This window comes from Engystomops pustulosus, chromosome 5 (assembly GCF_040894005.1).
Source record: "Engystomops pustulosus chromosome 5, aEngPut4.maternal, whole genome shotgun sequence".
Lineage (NCBI taxonomy): Eukaryota > Metazoa > Chordata > Amphibia > Anura > Leptodactylidae > Engystomops > Engystomops pustulosus.
In genome coordinates this window covers 30784501-30805530 of record NC_092415.1, presented here as the reverse complement: position 1 = coordinate 30805530, position 21030 = coordinate 30784501, and the positions used below count along the sequence as shown (strand labels likewise).

At 44.2% G+C, this 21030-nt stretch overlaps 1 protein-coding gene across 1 annotated transcript; it reads left to right on the top strand.

Annotated features, from left to right (window-relative positions):
- The first annotated feature begins 12 nt into the window (after window positions 1-12).
- Window positions 13-15362, top strand: POP1 (POP1 homolog, ribonuclease P/MRP subunit). Its single transcript, XM_072151511.1, has 16 exons — window positions 13-169; window positions 1515-1661; window positions 2070-2162; window positions 2265-2440; window positions 3501-3749; window positions 3964-4051; window positions 5113-5300; window positions 6639-6889; window positions 9930-10023; window positions 11039-11144; window positions 11224-11343; window positions 11629-11744; window positions 12669-12860; window positions 12972-13126; window positions 13790-14044; window positions 14634-15362. Exons 2-16 carry the CDS (start codon window positions 1538-1540, stop codon window positions 15274-15276), a joined length of 2850 nt encoding a protein of 949 aa, XP_072007612.1. The 5' UTR covers window positions 13-169; window positions 1515-1537; the 3' UTR covers window positions 15277-15362.
- The last annotated feature ends 5668 nt before the right edge of the window (window positions 15363-21030 follow it).

Below are 21030 nucleotides of genomic sequence, written 5' to 3'. Positions count from 1 at the left end.
CTCCGAGTCCACCAATCACGTTCTCCCGCTGCAGTCCTAGAGCGAGGCTTGGAGCGCAGGGCGCCTCCTCCACGTGTTTGTGTGAAGTGTGGGCGCTGCACCGGGAAGTTAGGGGGTCTCCTGCTGAGTGACTTGCGGGGTGTTCACACTCACAGTCCTGGCTGCTGCGGTAATTCTCTTTTTTTTTATTACTTTTCTTGCGGCATGGTGCTACAGCACTCGTATATTTTACCTGCGTAGTAGTGGAGGATCCTATAGCTTTATAACTGATATTGTGATGTAGAAACATTCCCGGGCCTAAAAATTATTTAATATTTGTCTTCATGTACACCGTGTTGTAATGCAATCTATTGTCCTCTGTTATCAGCCACATAAATGTGAATGGATGCAGATGGGGAGATGTTCTGTAATCGGAGGACATCCTGGAAGTTCCTGTGATCACTGCCCTGTCACCTGTCAGTACTGTCACAATGATCTCTGGTGCTGTACTTGGTTCTGACATGTTGGTTCTTTATACATTAATGCAGAAGCTTATTCTGGGCTGGCAATTTTTGGATATTTGAGGAACTGCTGCCTTCTCCTATCTGAGCCAAGTGGTGGGGCATAGAGTGATGCTACTGCATGGTGGGAAATACAATTGTACAGCTTGTATGTGATCAGGATACTTTTTTTCACATAAGTATAAGTTTAAAACAAGCTACAAAATGTACTCGACCCATGGCTGTCCTCGCCCATTGCCTCTGTAGTCAGAGTCCAAGCGATGACATTCCATAATAAAATAATGGAATGGATAAAATTCATAATAATAAATAAAATCTTTGTTTCTATAGCCATACAGTCTACAGTCATATGGAACAATAAGAGTGAGGGCCCAGATCACAAGAGCTTACTGCCTGAAAGCATGCATCTATAGTGGTGCCAGGCTGGGTCACTGCTACACCCCCATCTACCATAAAGAAAAAAATAACAAACAGCCCTGCTCATGAACAACTCCTCACAGGAAATCAAAATCCAGCATGTAAGGGACACTTACTCATAGATCCAGGCACCGGGATTGTACATATCTTATTTTTTTACTCCATGGCCTCCTTCCTTCTAAAATCAGCTTTTAGAATTATGCTAATGAACCAGAAGGTCTCTGGTGGGTGTCATTACCAGAGCTCCTGCATGCTGCAGCTTCTCAGCCTGTTACGCTGTGCAGACCTTTCGGATTATCATTGTAGCTTCCTTCTAGGTTCCTGGGCTGCCTGGGTCCTGCCTGGGAAACTCTGGGGTGTCGGCGAAGTTGCCCATATAGAGGGGTCCGAGTGCCACCACTAGCACCCGTGCCATAAGTTTGCCACCAATGGTGTATATAGTAAATAACCTTGGTTTATCATGTTTGATTTAAAGGGTAGATTTCACTAATTTCAAAAAACATTAGTATTTTGTTCTTCTTCTTTTTTTTTTTTTTTTTTGTGTCGTACAATAATCGACTCCAGCTAATCTCAGCTCTGTGATTGTTTTGCTTCCAGCAAGCCAACCTCTGAGTGCAGTCATGTCTACAGCAAAAGAAAAGAAATATGCAAAACGGATGCGAAATCAGCCTTCAAGTGTAAGCCTGGATCCGAATGATGGACCTACTCCACGTGGAGGACGTGGCTCCCATCAGCCGTACAGAGGTAATTCTTCTCGTGACCTAGATTGTCCTGGTTTTTCATGGATCTTGCTAGCAGTAGACAATGGTGTAAAATAATACAAATAACTAATATAGATGTCTCCAGTCCCTCATTGCTCAAGATCTGACACCCCACAAAAAACCCTACAAAGGCTACACATGTGCCCGCCGTACTAAAGCACAGCAGGTACACGTCGGTGCCAGGAAGAGCAGCATCGCTCACCCTCGCCACTCTCAATAGAGGAACATGGCGTGCCCATTGCCGGCCTATGGGGACATGCATATATATATATACCGATGTATATACGTCCTCAAACGGCCGTGTAAATGAGGCCTACGTTTTTTGTTTGGGGGTTTTTTTTGTCAACCATCTCACTATTTCACACTCAATATTTGTAATTCACTTTTTTAGGCAGTAACCCTGGCTCCTCTAACCAACAGCAGAGGGGAGGTAAAGGAGAGGAAGGATCAAGTGAGTCACAGCCAATTCCAAAATATGTAACAGGTAAGTGAATGATGGTACGCTGGAGTGTAGAAGATCTTATGGCTTTGTATCTCCTAATAATAATTTGTCCTGTATTCATAAGATTTGTTGTTTCTTCACCAGCCACGGTGTTTGCAGGGGCCCGGGCTGCAGAAATCAAGGCCATGCTGAAGGCCGTCTCCCAGAAATCCTCCAACACTTTGGTGTTTCAGTCATTGCCGAGGCACATGCGAAGAAGAGCCATGGGGCACACCATCAAGCGTCTGCCTAGGAGGTTGCGTGAAATGGCTAAAAAAGAGGTATGTTTAATACATTTTTCTCCTTAAGGGTAAGTGTTTGAATGGAGGGAGTCTTTAGACCTCAAGCAATCATGAATATGCTGAGAGATGTTTCCAGTTTTAATGCAGGTGCCGTAACAGTATTGCACCTCTGCTCTATTTAAAGCGAACTTGTCACCAGTAATGTCATTTGTTACTGATTACAGGTTCCAATAGCCTATGCTATTCTGATTTTAAAATTGCCTTAGTCAGCATTCTGAATCATTTCAGTGTTTTATAAAACTTTATTTCACAAAACATGGTGAGTCCCAAGGGGTGGGGGGTACAGCTGCAGCCTCTGTACCTGTGTCCTTCGTCTCCTCTCTTCCACACTCTTCCAGCTCCCTCTCCCACTTCCTTTTTCCTCCCACGTGCATTAAGCAGGCAGAGGAGCGAGAGGATGGTGTGGAGGAGAGGCAGAATGCATAAGGAAACTGAGACGCAGGCTGCTGCAGCTGTCCAGACTCCATTTGTGTTGCTTATGCACAGGGTTCCTTTTTTGCCCTGCATACTTGCATCTTCTTATGACTACCTACTTTTCCTGGATCACAAGACCCTCCATTTACATGTTTGTCCGGTCTGAAGAAGATTCTTTGAAAACTTGTTAAGGCTAGATCTATCAAGGGAGAGGTGAGGGTGGGCACAGTGTTGCTCCAGAGGTCAGAACTATGCCATGGTGCTCATTCTAATAAAGAATATAATTTTTACTCAGCTGAAAAATGTAAAACACAAGTTTGTCTGAGCTGTCACAATGTGTCAGTAGCTCTATGAGCTCAGATGTGGTGGTTGACTACTTAAAGGGCATCTACCACCAGGATGAAGGACTGTATGCAAATGAGCCTGACGGGCTCCAGGCTCCATAGGTGTTAATGGAGCCTGGAGCCCCTCCGGCTCATTTACATAAGTCTTTCATCCTGGTGGTAGATGTCCTTTAAAGTAGCTCTTGGCCACCTGCTCTCGGACATCTCGGCACTCATATTTGATTTTACAATAATTTTTAATTTTTTTACTTTTGCTTCATTTTATACCTGTATATATTTAGATGGAGAAAACAGTGCACCAGAAGAAGGAACAATCAAAAAGCAAATGCCGTAAGGCACGGAGACGCCACGGGAACCTTCAGCTAGAGTTTAACAGAAGACAGAAAAAAACCATCTGGCTGGAGACGCACATATGGCACACCAAGCGCTACCACATGCTGAAGAAGTGGGGGTACAACTTGGCTGACCGGCCTACAATGAAGAGTTATAGAGCGTGTTACCGTGCCATGTCCAATCACTGTCTACTCCAGGTAATCTGGGGTGGACCCGGCTGCTCTTTTGGTTACTTGTGACCCCTAGTGTTTCCTCCATATTACCACTAGTTTAATATCGCTGATTCATAGTATGAATTAGTGGCCACAATTTCTTCCCACCTAATTTTGATCAAAAGGGAAATGGAATCTAAAGAACTGATCTCTGTATTGTGTACAACCTATTGAATGTTATGTGACTGTGTGCTTCTAGGATCTGTCTTACTACTGCTGTGTGGAGCTATTGGGCAAAGAGGAAGATCTCTTGAAGGCTCTGGCAAGACTTTGCAATGTGGATACAGGTATTCATTTAACCTTAAAGGAAACCTACCACTTGAAGTGGCAGGTTTCAGATGGAAATACCGAGCACCAGCTCAGGGTGAGCTGGTGCCGGAGTTTATTTATGTTAGTGTTTTAAACCGCTGTATTGCGGTTTAAAACACTTTTTAAACTTTATAGCCGGCGCAGGGAGGTACGCGCTCGGCGCTTACCATGCGCGCGGCTCTCCTTCACTTCCTATGTAGCCACGCGCACGGTCGCGCGCATGGTAAGCGCCGAGCGCGTACCTCTCTGCGCCGGCTATAAAGTTTAAAAAGTGTTTTAAACTGCAATACAGCGGTTTAAAACACTAACAAAAATAAGCTCCGGCACCAGCTCACCCTGAGCTGGTGCTCGGTGTTTCCATCTGAAACCTGCCACTTCAAGTGGTAGGTTTCCTTTAAATCAGTCCAGTTCTGCAATTTTGTTATTATACGTTGAAAGTTCTAAAATTTTCCAATATACTTTCTGTATCAATTCCTCACAGTTTTCTAGATCTCTGCTTGCTGTCCTTCTATAGGAAGCTTCTTTGTTTGTGGATAGAAATCCGTCCCAGGTGATGCTCGGCTCGTTGTATCACACAGCTATGATTTACTGTAACGAGCCGTGCACCCGTGTGACATCACATGACCAGGTACCGATTTCTATCCACAGGAAGTACACAATAAAGCTTCCTATAGAAGGACAGCAATAGATCTAGAAAATCTAGAGGGATTGATACAGAAAGTACGTTGAGAAATTGTTGCTTTTTTTCATTTTAAAAACTATCAATTATTTGGTGATTCTGGACAACCCCTTTTAATCCATCCATTTGTCTTCTGATTATCTAAACACTTTTGGGTGTATGTCTATGTATGTATGGCTTGGTTATTCAATATGTAACAATATGCTCAGGAGCTTGGCTTTATTAATATAGTAGGATGAAATCATATGGCTTTCTTATTATTGCTGTTCAGTTTCATATATCTGTCCAAAAATTCCGCCAAATAATCTCAACACATTTATAACCTGATATTTTGCATGTACTTATTGTTGTTGTATTCAGGTCCGACCTTTATGGCAGCACCGTGTATATCCGGGAAGCGTCAGGGTTCCCTGGTCCTCTACAGAGCTGATAAATACCCAGGGGAGGCTCTAGGACATGTCACCTTTATCTGGAAGCCCAGGAGTGTTTTGGAAACGGCAGATGATAAAAGGCAGCTCTGGATGTGGATGCACCCTGCTCTCAAAGAGGTAAAATAATTCAGACCTATGATGGACTATAGCTATATACACAATAGGCAATATGGATAAATTTTAACTTCAGGGCTCAGCGCACACTCTAATTTTATGAGATATTGAAGGGACACTGTAGCAAGATTTTACAGACTAGCTGCCCCCTCCGGTAGTGTATGAAATGACTTTTCTAGAATTGCCTCCAAAAAAAAAAATACTTGCTCGAAAGTCATGTGAAGGCAAGCAGAGAAGAGTCGTATTACCTCAGATGAGTCGGGTGTGTCGCTTCATACGCCCCTATCTTTTGATTTTATGTCCCCAAAACTTGTGCATTTGTTGTCTTGTTATAGATGAGAATATCACCTTTCTGTTGGCATCAGACTTGTGGTTCTGTGATGCAGAGAACCAGAGACGGATCTTTGTCTGTGCTCACTTTACCAGCTATTACTTTAAATTTCATTTTTAGCTGGTGACAGGTTCCAATGGCCTCCGCTACACTGATTTGTAAAAAGGGCCTTTGTCAGCATTTTGAATCATTTCAGTACTTTCTATGAGTTTATTTCGCATTACCTCGCTGCCTGCCGGCAGTGTGTGGTAAATCCAGGCAGACGGCTGCAGCCTGTGTCTCCTCTTGCATTTTTCCAGCCCACCACACCATCCTCCTCCCTCCTCTGCCTGCTCACTGCACATGACAGGAAGTGGGAAGGGAGATGGGTGAGTGTGGAGGAGCAGAGTCACAGGCTGCAACTGCCCCTCCCTGGGGCTCCCCAAATGCTGCTGGCAGGGAGCCAGGTTATGTGAAATAAACTTTTGTAAACTACTGAAATGATTCAAAATGCCGCCAAAGGCATAGGCTGATGGAACCTGTCACCAGCCAACAATGCCAACCTGACAGTGTCGGGTTCGCTTTAACTTCCTGTATCTCCAGTTCTGTAAATCACAGAACCACAAGCCTGATGTCCTAATGTCACCTAAAGTATAATGGCACTAAAGAACCAAAGATCTCTTCTCGCCTCTTTTGCACATGACTTTAAGTGTTTTTTTAATTGGTAAACCGGTGCAATTTCACATCAACCAGGAAATTAGAAATTTCATACCCAACCTAAGGGGGCTGGTAGTTTAATGGCATAAAATCTGGTGATGCGCTGATGATATCAAAATTTGTATAATCCCCAAACTTCTCAAATCGTCCACCACTTACCGAACTTTGGGATCACAGTTTTCCATACTCGGCAATTCTCTAGGGCCCGTGCATGTGACCCAGTAGCGTAGGAGGAAATTGAGTAACTTTGGTGAACATTTATGCTGCGTTGTCCTGCATGCTGTTTCTTCAAATCCTGGTTTTTACCCCATTAGGGTGTCTTAAAGGAGCTGAGACTTGTATGTGAATGTGAAGACAAACCTGACAACTTTGTATGCGTTCCGGAGCCAGCACCCACACCTCCAAAGGAAGAGCCGCCGGCAAGTGTGATTGTTACCGGAAGGAAAAGGAAATGGCGGAGTAAAGGAGAAAAAACTGTTCCTGTCAAGAAGATAATTGGAGATGGAACCAGGCCCATCCCTGACCCTTATTATTGGACCTCAACACAAACTGGCATTACCATTCGGTAAGTGCAGACGATTATCTGTTTTGGTAAATTTTGTACGTAGTCTCTCTCCATCCAGAGAGTCTTTGAAGTGAATTCTGCCTTATACATTGACTGATTCAGTCTCTCTAGACACGGATGGTTCTGGTGTGTGATTGAAGTAGCAGCTATAGCAATAAAGGGGTTCTCCAGGTATTTGATATATTAATGGATTGACTGTTATAGGTGATCAGTATCTGATTGCAGGTGCTCTGACAGGGTCATCTGATCATGGGTGCCCCCAATGTAGAGAAGTTCTGTGTAGTGACTGCTAGGCTACTGAAGATCCCCTTATATTCTCTTGAAATTATTCCGCTTTGTTAAAGACATGCAAAACTAATAGCACAAATTAATATAAAGAGTTTAAAGGGGTTGACCACACTCAAGTAGATCTCTTTCATTAGACATGTCTGTGCAAGTATATGTACCTGTGTCTTTGCCTCCTTTAGAGAGAGCTTCACCCTTTCCCTGTTCTCGGAATGCTGCTCTCTCTATATACACAGCTGCCTTCCTTTTCACTGCTCTAGGCAGTCTTTTATGGCGTCTCCCGCTGTATCATTCTCCTCATTATCCTTCCTTGGAGGGGGAGGCATAATTCTCCTGCTACGGCTCCTCCTATTCAGCTGAGCTCAGACGTGTAAACGAAGGAGCATGGAGTGTCTGCACACAGTACAAAAGTAAGCAGGTTAGCAGCAGGCACAAGGCAGAAACGGCACATCAGCAATTTATGTAAAGGAGCCAAAGAGAGCCAATGAGCAGGAACTGAGATCGGAAGAGAGACTGAGGCATAGTCAGAGGCTGTTGGAACTTTTGAAATAAAAACTTCTGTCTCATTCTAAAATATGTTTTTTAAATGGTGTACAAAAGATTGCAATCTTAAAATTCCCACATGACATTGGCCTATATGTTTAGCGTTTTCGATTTGCTATTTTTAAAGGGCTTGTACCAACTATTTTGGTTATCCCCTGTCCACAAGATGGGGATAAAAAGCTGATCAGTAAAGGTCCTATGTCCCCTAGCAATCCAAAGAACTTAGATCCTGTAATTACTAATGGGTGGAGCGACGGGTCCAGCATGTGTCCTACTGTACAATTGTGTGATCGTTTTGGACAATCATTTCTCACACTCCTATACTACTGAATAGGACACATGATGTTCCTGCAGCTCCCCCCATTAGTTAGAATGGGATATCCTTTCTCAAAATTGCAGGGTATCCCAGTGTCTTGATTGTAGAGTTCCCAGAAGTTGGACCATCATCGATCAGCTTAGGGCAGTGATGGCGAACCTTTAAGAGACCGAGTGCCCAAACTAAAACGCAAAATGTACCTACTTAACACAAAGTGCCAATAAGGCAATTCACACTCAGGGCCAGTACCTGATCAGTAGTAACTCCTCTCTAGTGCTTCTAAATTGAATTGCGTTTTAAAATGCAAACTGCCCAATAATGCCAACATAGATAACTAGAAAATCTGCAGCAGTCCTAGGTTAGTAATTAATAAAAAAAATAGATCACTACATACATAGGAAGCCACTGGGTTTAACAGTGCAGTGTTAAGTTTACACAGGACTGCTGGGATACCAGATCGCATATATTACACAGGACTGCTGGGATACCAGATCGCATATATTACACAGGACTTCTGGGATACCAGATCGCATATATTACACAGGACTTCTGGGATACCAGATCGCATATATTACACAGGACTGCTGGGATACCAGATCGCATATATTACACAGGACTGCTGGGATACCAGATCGCATATATTACACAGGACTGCTGGGATACCAGATCGCATATATTACACAGGACTGCTGGGATACCAGATCGCATATATTACACAGGACTGCTGGGATACCAGATCGCATATATTACACAGGACTGCTGGGATACCAGATCGCATATATTACACAGGACTGCTGGGATACCAGATCGCATATATTACACAGGACTGCTGGGATACCAGATCGCAAATATTACTCAGGACTGCTGCAGTCTGCCAACTTTCTTTTCTTGCATAGGACTGCTACCATATAAATCACTGTTTTACATGAAGGAAGAGGCAGCAGTCCTATGTAATGAATGAAAACTGTCTAGCTACAGAAGTCCTATGTAACTTATGGAGCAATAAAATGCAGCAGTCTGTTACTCAAATTGGCTTTTGTACCACACAGGACTGCTGCAGCCTAATGTTCCATAGTTTACTTAGGACTGCTGTATTTCCCTCAATGTGACACAAAAAGTACAGGGTAAAACCTTTTACAGGGCTGCCTGAGGGAGGGTGAGGCAGCAGTCCTATGCATGTAACTTACATAGGACTGCTGCTTTTCCCTCCATGTAAAGGAGACAGTCCTGTGTAAGTACAATAGTGCTGTTCCATACACAGGAGTGTCTGATAGGGATTGGGATCCTGCAGTCCTATGTACAGTGAGTGAATAACCATCAGGGCTGTTTGTGGGGTCGGGTGACAAAGGAGGATAAATGCAAGTGGAATGAGCATAACTGAGAGCTCACCCAGCAGCTATCACCCAGCAGCCTTCTCACAGCCTGGACTCCTGTGCTGCATCTGTAGCTTATCCTCAGTTCTTCCTGATGACAGGCGGGAGGAGAGCATGGGCTGAGGCAGGAGACGCTGTGTGAGTGTCCAGCGTCTGTGACTCCGCCCACATGCGACCTCTGACCTCTGTGGTCAGCTCCGTGCTGCTGCATGCTGAAGCATGTGTAAGCTGTGATCAGACAGCAGCGCTGGCACACAGGAAACTCCACAGAGACCTGACACCTTCACAGCATGAAGATCGGCTGAGCAGGGTCAGTTCCAGTGAGCCTCCGGCAGTGGTTCAGGCATAGGTGCGCGTGCCCACAGAGAGGGCTCTGCGTGCCCTCTCTGGCACGCGTGCCATAGGTTCGCCACCACTGGCTTAGGGGATAACTTTAATAGTGTAACCCCTGTATGCCTACTGTAAGTGCATTGTACAATGGAGAGGTAAAACCTAAAGAATTAACTTTTCTGTGATGTTTCAGAGATCTGACCATGGAGATTGTGCGGTACAGACTTGTTGGTCCCATGTCTAACTGTGTACTTAGCGATGCGCTGCATGTGGCTCCTCTCCATAAGGTAAGGACTTGTAGGTCAGAGAAGGGGCGTCCTGGTACCGTATAGATGGAGAACATATATACTCCATTCAGATGTGACCCACAGTATCCTAGTGCAACAAGGCAGCCAAGCTAACCACTGACTAGTATGGAACTCAGTCTCCTTGTAAATTAGTCCATTGTAATTGACTTCATGCAATAGTTTTTGCCTTCTTAATTAACCCCTTTCACGACCGATCCATGTAAATATACGGCAGCTCTCAGTGTGTAGTGTATTTGTAGAGCTGCCATATATTTATGGTCTTCTTTTTTTCTCCTGCTTGTGGGAATCCTGCTCTATGACTGTAACTAACAACCTCTGGTCCAAACGTTTGGAAAGAATTAGTAAAGTCGTTTGTGATACACTCCTGTATTGCCGGAACATCGGGATAGCATGCACTCGGCAGCACAGAAGTGTAATCTACAATGCTGGCCAGTAACCTCCGCACCTCAAATCTTTAGGTCAAGATGAGGACACTGTCAAGGTACATTACAAAAAGTGACTAAAATTGAACAAAATGAAATGGCTGTTAAAGCACAAATAAATAGCTCTTTGGATGTAGAGCATCTTTTACTATTACCCCCATTACCTATATCCAGCAGTTTATTTGCTATCATCTTCAGTTTAGCCTGGTTCTTACCATAGGCTCACGCTTGGCATTTTTGGTCTCTTATCAACCGTACATTTGTAAACAAGATGCAGAGTATAAGAGGGGAGGGGCTGCCGCTCACAGAGGAGGAAGGAGGTCATCTGACAGTGTTCTCTTTGTGTATGTAGCAGAGCTCACTGTGTTCAGTGTTCAGGAGCAGCTGTCTTCTGCACAGAATAGTGAGGTACAAGATCTCCCCTGTTCCCTAACAGCTTTTCCATCACATGGGACTGGACTTGTCTCTTCCATCCAGTTTGCATTACCTTGCAATTTTAGAGCCTAAAATACAGGCACTTATTGTACCTTAGAAACATTAATAATATGGGGAGTAATATTCCTCCTACACAGGAAACTGAAGACCCGGGGCCACACAGCTGGTGGGCAGATTATTGTAGGGATCCGGATAATGTTCTCCGCCATGGAAATCAGGAATCCTTGTTTAAATTGCTTAAAGGTAAGTGCTTCCTGTATAACATGTAGATATTACACTAAGATTTGTCTACTCTATCTCTCATACTATTCTGTATTTCCAGGCCTAGATACTCCAGCAATGATCCCGTCTGGAACTGTTTTGGGCCTCACTGTTGGAGATCCAAGACTAAACCTCCCCAATAAGAGGACAAAATCTTATCCAAATCCAGAAAGCTACGAAGGTGAATCCCAAAACTCTCTGCAGTCATATCTGAAATCTTCTACGTTGCCCTATTTATTTCTCTACTGGCCTTGTGCTCGGCGGGAGCCTCTGTCTTTCCATACAGATGATCCAGGTTCAAATCCTGGCAAGGCCAACGAGAATGTGCTCCTCCAGACTTGGTGATTTTGTTGCTGATTTGTATGTGTTGTATCTGTGGCTCCTGTTGATGGGATTTATCCTGTGGTAAATGATGGAGTCTGGAGCCTGTTGGATAGATTGTGTCCTCTGTTTTCTGATCCTGTAGATAGAGACAAAGTCAAGTCCATCACACAGACCGGAGTTCCTATGGAGTGCACGCAGAGCCTGATCTGGTCTTCTCAAGTTCGGTCTCATGTGACTGATAAGAAAGTGTCAGAGCAGGTAAAGGATGATGTGTAGTGTATCCTGGGGTCTTGTCTGACTGCTGAGTCTCATCATTGATATGATCTCATGGTCTGAAACATTCGGGTGCTTTCACATGACACAGGCTTTGCTGTACGTTTAAAGGAGCAGTTACCTGTGTAGTGTGCAGGGGGCGCCAGATTCAGAAATTGTGTTGCACGTTCTGCATGAATCTTCCCCCCCCCCCGCGCTGCTCCGACAGTGCACCAACTTTTTTTTTTTTTTTTTTTTTTGTGCACTTTCAATATGCAGGCAACACAATTCTGCCTGACTCTAAAATTGGTGTAGAAGCCCTGAAATAATTGCAATACCTGGAAGTATCTCCTTTACACCTGCTCCATGCCAAGGTGGCTCCAAGGGGCATGAAAGAGGGCGCGGCTGGTGGTAGAGTGGACAGCTTTCAGTTGTTTGAAGCCCTCAATACAGTATAAAGAAGTCGGAGAAAATCGAACGATCATTGTAACTTCCCTCATGGTCACCAGAACAGCCCATGGCTCCACTGCTATTCCAGCTTTGTTCTCACCTCCTCCCCTGTGGTCACGGCTGGCAAAGGATACGATGCTTTACAATGGCTCTGATCGTGAGCTTCCTCCAACTCGGGAGGAGGCCTTGAGTCCTGTCTGGGACACTCTGTGCTGGGGCTAGGGGCTGGGTGCCCACAGACCGGGCTCTGAGTGGCCCCTTGCCATAAAGACACCACTGCCCTTTATGATCCTCCTGAGGGAAAAATATGAAGCAGATTCCCCATCAATACAGCTAGTATCCAACTACCAGCTCTGGGACAACCAGATCTGAGCGTACAAAGGGCAAAACTGCTAAAATAGTGTATGCAGGGTACAAGTCCTAATGTGGCCAGAAATGGTGAAAAGTCTCATGTACACACAATGTAATCTTCTTTTACAGGAAATCAATAAGCTAAAAAGTGAGCTGCTTGTTCCAGGGTCAAAGCTGGAGCTTGGCAATAAAGAATCTAAGATCCCGATCCTGCTAATCCAGCAACCTGGTAAAATCACTGGGAATGGTCGGATAGGCTGGGGAAGCGGATGGGATATCTGCCTGCCAAAAGGATGGGGAATGGCTTTCTGGATTCCTCTTGTAAGTCTATTAAGTTTGTGTACTGAACATATAGACATGTATGTAGTAATTAGACATTTTATTATGTATTTTATGATAATGTAATATGGATTGTATAATTGTATTTCTCAGATTTATAGAGGTGTCCGTGTTGGGGGTCTGCAGCAAGGGCTACAACACTACCAGTATATGGGGGCTCCATATGTTCCTGGGGACTTCCCTGACACCCCAGCAGGAGTCCAGTCTGCTCTGGAGGCCAAGGCAAATTTGCTTGAAAAATACACCAGGTACGGCTTCAAATGGTGAAGTTTTTATTATTTTAGCAAAAAAATGCCAATATTCAGCTATACAGTCTCCTTTCCCCTTCCCACCTCTGTGAGACTGAAGAGAATTCCTGAGTATGGGGTGAGGAGCAGGAGAGAGAGACAGTAGGTTTGTGTGGCTCTGCTCTGCTACATCATTAACCACTCCCTCAGGAAGGAATTGGTGAGAATGACACTGGATGTGGGAAATTAACCTTCCTCCTCACCTCTCCCTCTGGAATTCTCTTTTGCCAGGTTAGCTGTGTCAGTGCGGAGGGAGGGGTAGCTTGGCTGTATACTACAGCCCCCACCTTTATGACTGGAATGGAGGACATAATGAAGTCTTTTTTTGGAGAATGGTGGCTCTAATCCCACAGATTGAGGCAGTGGTATGTGTGTATAAGGACATCTGTAAAGGTACTGTGTGTGTGTGGGGGGGGTGCTTGGTGACCGGTTACAGGACCCACACTGAGTTTTGTGGCTCATACAAGGGCAGTGGATACAATGGCCCTAAAGAAATACACAGAACCTTGTAGGGAGCCTCGGGTACTATGGCAACGTTTATTGGACCCAACGGAAACCTCTGAACTATTATTAGAGAATATTAAATTGTGACTATTTTTTTTTTTTTCCTCCATTTACATTTAGACGACCACCTGCAAAGCGAACAAACTTCATCAAGCACGGAGTGTTATCTCCTTTTCATTGCCCCTGGGATCAGCTGACAAGGGAATGGGAAATGCTGGAGGCTATTGGGAAGGAGCCTCCTAAAGATGAGCCGCAGAGAGAGAAAACTGGTGAGAATCCACCTGATGAAGAAATGAAAAAGGAGCCGTCTTCTGCTGCGGAGAAGACCCTAGAAGAGGAAAACGCTGCTGGTGAAAGAGACTTCTCTGTGCTGAGGTTAGTGAAATATTCAGCTGCATCCAGCTACATAATGGTTGATCTGTGTCTATGGACATCACTAATGACACTAATGGACATCCTCCATTCAACAGACCTGCCCAAGGCCTTATTCACATGCCAATGTGGTCGCTCAGACCCTATCCCGGGTATAGCACATGGCTGGGTGGAGAAGGGTGGGGGAAGTGCGCGCCTTCACCCCTCCCCTCTCCATTGACAGCTGAGTATGTGAATAAGGCCTAACCCAGACATGTTGCTGGATGGGCAGCAGAGCAGCCAATCGGGCAGGTTTACAACCCCCTAGCAAATAGGAATATCTGTGCTTGGACAGTTGTGACCACCATCCATGCCTGATTGGCTGCTCTGCAGCCCAGGAAGCACGTGTCTGGGATAAGCGGATCGGCCGAACAGAAGATGCCAAACCCAAATTTTGGGTCCTCTCATCTCTAGACATTGCTTTAATCCATACAATACTTTTTTAATGGATCAGTGCGCAAGTCCATTACTATGGATCACACATCTATTCCATTCCACTATAGCATGCTCTAGTCTAAACAGTTTTAGTATTTACAAATTTCATTTCTACTAGGAGTAAGAAGATCCTGAAGATACTTTCTGCTGCTGTTTCTCCAGTCCCTCAAAGAAGTAGAAAACCAAGTCAGCCCCATCCTGAAGAGTTGTCTCATATCCTTGGCTCGGTTCTGAGAGATTTCCCAAGGTCATTGGCTTGGGTCCGACTGTCCATGATGACAAAGGGGAGCCCTGAGCTCCACTCCATGATCTGTATACCCTCCGAAGAAGACTATCTTCAGCTGCAAAAAGACAAGTCATTCCAGGGTCCTGTGGAGACCAAACATGGGGATCATTTCAAGAATAAAGTATTGAAACAGAAGAAGGAGAGAAAGAAAGAAAAAAAGAATAGGAAGACCAAGCCGAATGGAGATAAAAATGATAAAGTAGAAGAAGCCTCTGGTAGTGATGACCTGACACTGGGGGTCTGGCCTAGTCCTCTGCCTGAGGTCACTAGTCATTGCAGCAGAAAGCTTCTAGGATATGTAACCCATGGAGACTTCTCCTTGGCTGTGGGTTTCGGTGAGGCTTTAGGCTTTGTTAGTGTTACAGGACTAGCACACATGTTACTTGGTCAGCCTCCGGACAAGACTGGACTAGTACTTATCAGGAACCCAACATCCTTCCAGTACCGATTTGCCAAATTGACAATTGAGGTATAACTGTCCACTTAAGGGGTATCTTCCAGTCGCCCAATAAGTGAAACCGGCATTGTGATGGCTAGTTTAATAAACTTTTCAGATCTACACTTTCTGTTTCTCAGCAATCTATCAATATAGAGAAAATTCATTAAAGGGGTATTCCCACGAAGTTGAGATTCTTACATCTAATCAGGATAACAAAATAACACATTCTTGACGTTTATTAATATAAATACAGCATTTCACAGATATAAGTCCAACCTGTCTCTATCAGTCCTGGTGTATACATTTTCAAAACCCCCAGGATCCGACCTGAAATTTTCTGACTTTGGGTCGGGCAGGATAGATTCTTCTCATGAATATCTTCTGCAGTCAGCCCCTGCCCAATCCATTAGAAGACAAGCTCTCACACAGACACTGTGATCTTTATAGCAGGGGAAAGGGATACAGCAGAGCTGACAGTGTTTGTTCTAGCACAGGTATAGCAGAGATGAAGTGTGTCATTGTGTATTATATCCATCTCGTGGAGCTCATCACCACTGATCTATCTCATCTCTGTGTAAGATACTAGTAGAATGTTCAGAAGGTAAATAAAAGTGTAGATAAACCCTGTACCCTGATAATCTAAGCACATTGTCAGCACAGAGAATCCCCGCTTAAAGAGTCCCCGCCCACACTCTGGAACCTTACGCTGACCATCTGTGATGGGAGTTAAAACGGCAATAAAACTGAGTAAAATTGTAAAGTAAGGGGTTAAAATGATCTTCATTGTGTAAATGTCACTAGGGGATTATGATTTGAGCACTTTCATTGGAAAACCCTTTTAAGTTTCCTTTATGCAAATGAGCTTCTAAGTGCATGGAGGATGTGGCCATTTCCTTCTATTTTTTTTTTTCTTTTAAACTTCAGAGGAATTTTCCCATTTAATTGAATGTATCTGCCATATAAATGCAGTTCATCTTTTTGTTATTTTAAAAAATATACCTCCGTGACTATAATTTCCCACAAATGTATTCCCACAAGGATATTAGCCATCCTTGGATACAACCAACGCTGCACAAAGAAACAGTTTTTACTTGTGAAGTAACCAGGAGGTACTCCTCAATAGTGCATGCATGGCCACCTCTGCCAGAGAGCAGGGTGGTCCTATACAAGGACAGCAACCTTTTTTTCCAAGGGGTAACATGTATTTATGTAGCACATGCATTTAAAGGGGTTTTCCCACGAAGAAAAGTTAGGCCCTATCCACTGGATTGGGCCTAACTTGCTGATCAGTGGGGTCTCAGTGCTGAGACCTCCACAGATCGCCAAAACGAGGGGTCCGTTGGTTAATGGAGCAGATGGCCGCACATGACCGTTCTGCTCCATTAATCCCTATGGAGTTGACGGAATTTGCCGAGCGCTGCACTCAACGAACTCCATTAGCTCCATAGAGTTTAATGGAGCAGAAAGGTCATGTGCAACCGCCTGCTCCATTGGTCTGACTGAGCACAAGGCGTCTGACGGAGGTACACGGGAACCCATCGGACCCCACGTTTTCGTGATCTGTGTGGGTCTCGGCACGGAGACCCCAACTGATCAGCAAGTTGGGTCCTCTCCCGTGAATAGAGCTTCACTTTTCTTTGTGGGAAAACCCCTTTAATTAAATGTGTATGAGAATACAACTTAAGAAGGACAGGGTAACCCCAACAAACATGGCCACAGCCTTGGTGCACCTAGAAGCTCATTTGCATATAGTTAGAACATTTGATTTGGGAGCCAACTGACCTCCTTTAATATTATAACATGTTTACGGTGTGTTTGCTCACCACAGATGCAATAATAATCTGTCATTATAGTTCTTGACTCATCTCATGTGAAAGTGAGGTGAGAAGAGTCATATTTGCCTGACTTTGAAGAAAATATTTTATAGGTAAATGGGTGAGATTTCACATAAAAAAGGAGAATTCTAGGAAGTACATTTTATTCCCTACCTAAGGGGGCTGATACTTTAATAGGGAAAAACCTAAAAAATGACAGGTTCTCTTTAAACATGCAACAGAACTTTATGCTCACCCGTGCAAGATATTGCCATGTGCACGAGTCTGAACACAAAAGGTGTGAACTTTTATTTCAGATTTTTGAGTTTATAACAGGAATGAAATGTTAATTTGTCTATCATTATTATGTTGTGACGCAGACAGCAGTATGTTTCTGTTAGTAGCGGCCAGTCCATCAAGGTGTTTGTATGAGCGGAGCGCGGATCATTTCAGTTTTGCCATCTGTATATAAAACTTGTGTGTGTATATAACCTTATATTATCAGTGTCATTACTTTCTGCTCATAATGAAAATGTCTTGGTTAATAACTTCAGAAGAGAAGGGGTTTTGGTCGGGGGAACACTCCTTGCTTTAGAGGGGTTTTGCCACAAAACAAGTTAGACCCAACTTGCTGATCGGTGGCGGTTTGAGTGATGAGACTCCTCCTAGATCACAAGAACAGGGGTCTGATGTACCCCCGTCGGACCCCTCTTCACTCTCCGAGATGAGTGAAGCAGCTAGTCGTGCCAGTCTCCTTGGAGCTGACATACATTTCCAAATGCCGTTCTTAGACTGCCCCTTTCTTCTGACCATTGGGGGCCTGTCCTAACTTGTTTCATGGGAAAACCCCCTTTAATAAAGGTTGCAGTGCGGTGCGCTGTTTTTGCAGCCCAAACCATGTATCATTTTATAGAGCCCAATTTTTTGAAACTTCCAGGCAGGAGAAGGTACTGCTCACCCCATGGCTGTCTCTCTCCTCCTGAATCACTGCCTCATTCCTCCCCATCCAAGTCTAGGCCCAGTATTGTCAAGGGATGGGTTAAAAATGGGACAGAAAGCAAGTGTCAGGGTGCGTTCACCTGTTACGTTTTGATTGTTTTTGAAACGCATTACAACGGCTGCAGGAGAGATGATTTGCCTAATTACGTTAATATTTACGTTTGTTAACGCAGTGTTACCACATGCGTTAACAAAATGCATGCGTTAATGCGTTGTTAATGCGTGCGTTAATATCACGTTTACGATGCGTGTTGTAAACGGAAATGTTAACAGTAATGTAATTAGGCATTAGGCTGTAATGCCTTTCAATCGCAATGAAAACACAGGCCAAAACGCAATGTGTGAACGCGCCCTCAGCCCCTTGCATACAGACATCAAGTATAGCACCGCTCTTGTCAACATTCCCTCCAGCCTGGGTGTAACTGCACAGATCACATGACTGCAGCCAATGATTCCAGTGTAACCTGTAATTATCTGGGAGTAGCGACCATCCCCCGTCCTGTCCTGTCAGATAATGTCATAGTAGGTGACCCTGTGATGCTACATATCCATGGACTGTGGTAAAGAAACTTTCAAGCAGAAAATTGAATTTAAATGAATAAGTTGCTTGATAATGTTTTGGGCTCCGTTTCTTGTCGTTCTTCTCCACCGGATTTGGTTACAGCTGTGCATTGTCTTGGCATCCACTTACACTGTGCTGGATTTGTGGGTACTGATCGATACATGTAGGTGGTGGTCACAACAACTACACCTGCCTCTACGCCCTATAAGCATTGGTGGGGAGACCGGGTGCCCAAATACAACCAAAACCTACTTATTTATTGTAGCAATTTAAGCCATAACTTATTGTTAACTGCTTATGCACAGCTTCTAATTGTTTTTAGCATCCTGCTCATGTCTGTGTGGAATGTATAGTAAAGCATTGCTAGTGATTGTGTGAGAGACATCAAATACACAAGTAGTGTATAGTAGTAACAGCAGCTCAGGCTGTTACAACTGGTACAGCATGCACCAAAGTGCATAGTGGTATCTCATACACACACAGGCTGCAGGGGGTGCCAGCACCAGGAAGCACATAGAAGAGCCAGCACCAGGAGTGTCACATCATTATACAGGCTGTCAGTCATCTGTATAGAAGTATCTCATACACACACAGCCTGCAGAGGGCGCAAGCACCAGGAGTGTCACATCATTATACAGGCTGTCAGTCATCTGTATAGTAGTATCTAGAGATGAGCGAACATACTCGTCCGAGCTTGATGCTCGATCGAGCATTAGCGTACTCGTAACTGCTCGTTGCTCGGACGAGTATTTCGCCCGCTCGAGAAAATGGCAGCTCCCGCCGTTTTGCTTTTTGGCGGCCAGAAACAGAGCCAATCACAAGCCAGGAGACTCTGCACTCCACCCAGCATGATGTGGTACCCTTACACGTCGATAGCAGTGGTTGGCTGGCCAGATCAGGTGACCCTGGGATAGACTAGCCGCTGCCCGCGCTGCTCCGATCATTCTCTGTCTGGATGCCGCTAGGGAGAGAGCTGCTGCTGGTCAGGGAAAGTGTTAGGCTGTTCTATTAGAATAGTGTTAGGCAGGAGTGATTCTACAACAACCCAACAGCCCTTTTTAGGGCTACAATAACGTTATACTTTTTTTTTTTTATTTGCTTGTGGCTGGGCTTGCTGGCACTAGTAGTGCAGCTAGTACCATATTGTGAGGAATTTGCAGGGGGACTTGCTACCGTTGTGTTTAGCTCTTAGTGACACACATATCCACCTCAAACACCAAAGTGGGAAAATTTATTAGGGGTTTGATTTCAATTAGGCACAGTCTTCCAGTTTCTTTTTATTTTACGTTTATTTTGTTTAATAACTCAGTGTCATCTCATCTGGCATAGTAGTGTGCTTTCATACTTGGCTAGAAAATAGCCAAAGGAGAATCCAAACGGCTTACTTACGCCTACAGTAGCGTTATATATATTTGATTTCTGGTTGATCTGCTGGTGGCTGTAGTTGCTGCAGTGCATCTACTAGCAAATTGTGAGCAATTTGGAGTGAGACTTGCGACCACTGTGTTTTGCGCTTAGTGACGCACATATCCATCGCAAAGACCGAAGTGGGAAAATTTATTAGGGCCCGGGGTTGGATTTCAATTAGGCACAGTCTGCCATTTCCTTTTTTATTTTACGTTTATTTTTTTCATAACTCAGCGTCATCTCATCTGGCATAGTAGTGTGCTTTAATACTTGGCTAGAAAATAGCCATAGGAGAATCCAAACGGCTTACTTACGCCTACAGTAGCGTTATATATATTTGATTTCTGGTTGATCTGCTGGTGGCTGTAGTTGCTGCAGTGCATCTACTAGCAAATTGTGAGCAATTTGGAGTGAGACTTGCGACCACTGTGTTTTGCGCTTAGTGACGCACATATCCATCGCAAAGACCGAAGTGGGAAAATTTATTAGGGCCCGGGGTTGGATTTCAATTAGGCACAGTCTGCCATTTCCTTTTTTATTTTACGTTTATTTTTTTCATAACTCAGCGTCATCTCATCTGGCATAGTAGTGTGCTTTAATACTTGGCTAGAAAATAGCCATAGGAGAATCCAAACGGCTTACTTACGCCTACAGTAGCGTTATATATATTTGATTTCTGGTTGATCTGCTGGTGGCTGTAGTTGCTGCAGTGCATCTACTAGCAAATTGTGAGCAATTTGGAGTGAGACTTGCGACCACTGTGTTTTGCGCTTAGTGACGCACATATCCATCGCAAAGACCGAAGTGGGAAAATTTATTAGGGCCCGGGGTTGGATTTCAATTAGGCACAGTCTGCCATTTCCTTTTTTATTTTACGTTTATTTTTTTAATAACTCAGTGTCATCTCATCTGGCATAGTAGTGTGCTTTCATACTTGGCTAGAAAATAGCCATAGCAATAGGATAGCATCGTTTGGTTTTAAAAACTAAAAAACACACAAAAAAAAAA

Coding starts and splice junctions, on each gene's coding strand:
- POP1 (XM_072151511.1), top strand. CDS start 1,538: ATGTCTACAGCAAAAGAAAAGAAATATGCAAAACGGATGCGAAATCAG. Junction 6,890..9,929: donor CAAACTGGCATTACCATTCG/GTAAGTGCAGAC, acceptor GTGATGTTTCAG/AGATCTGACCATGGAGATTG. Junction 10,024..11,038: donor ATGTGGCTCCTCTCCATAAG/GTAAGGACTTGT, acceptor CCTCCTACACAG/GAAACTGAAGACCCGGGGCC.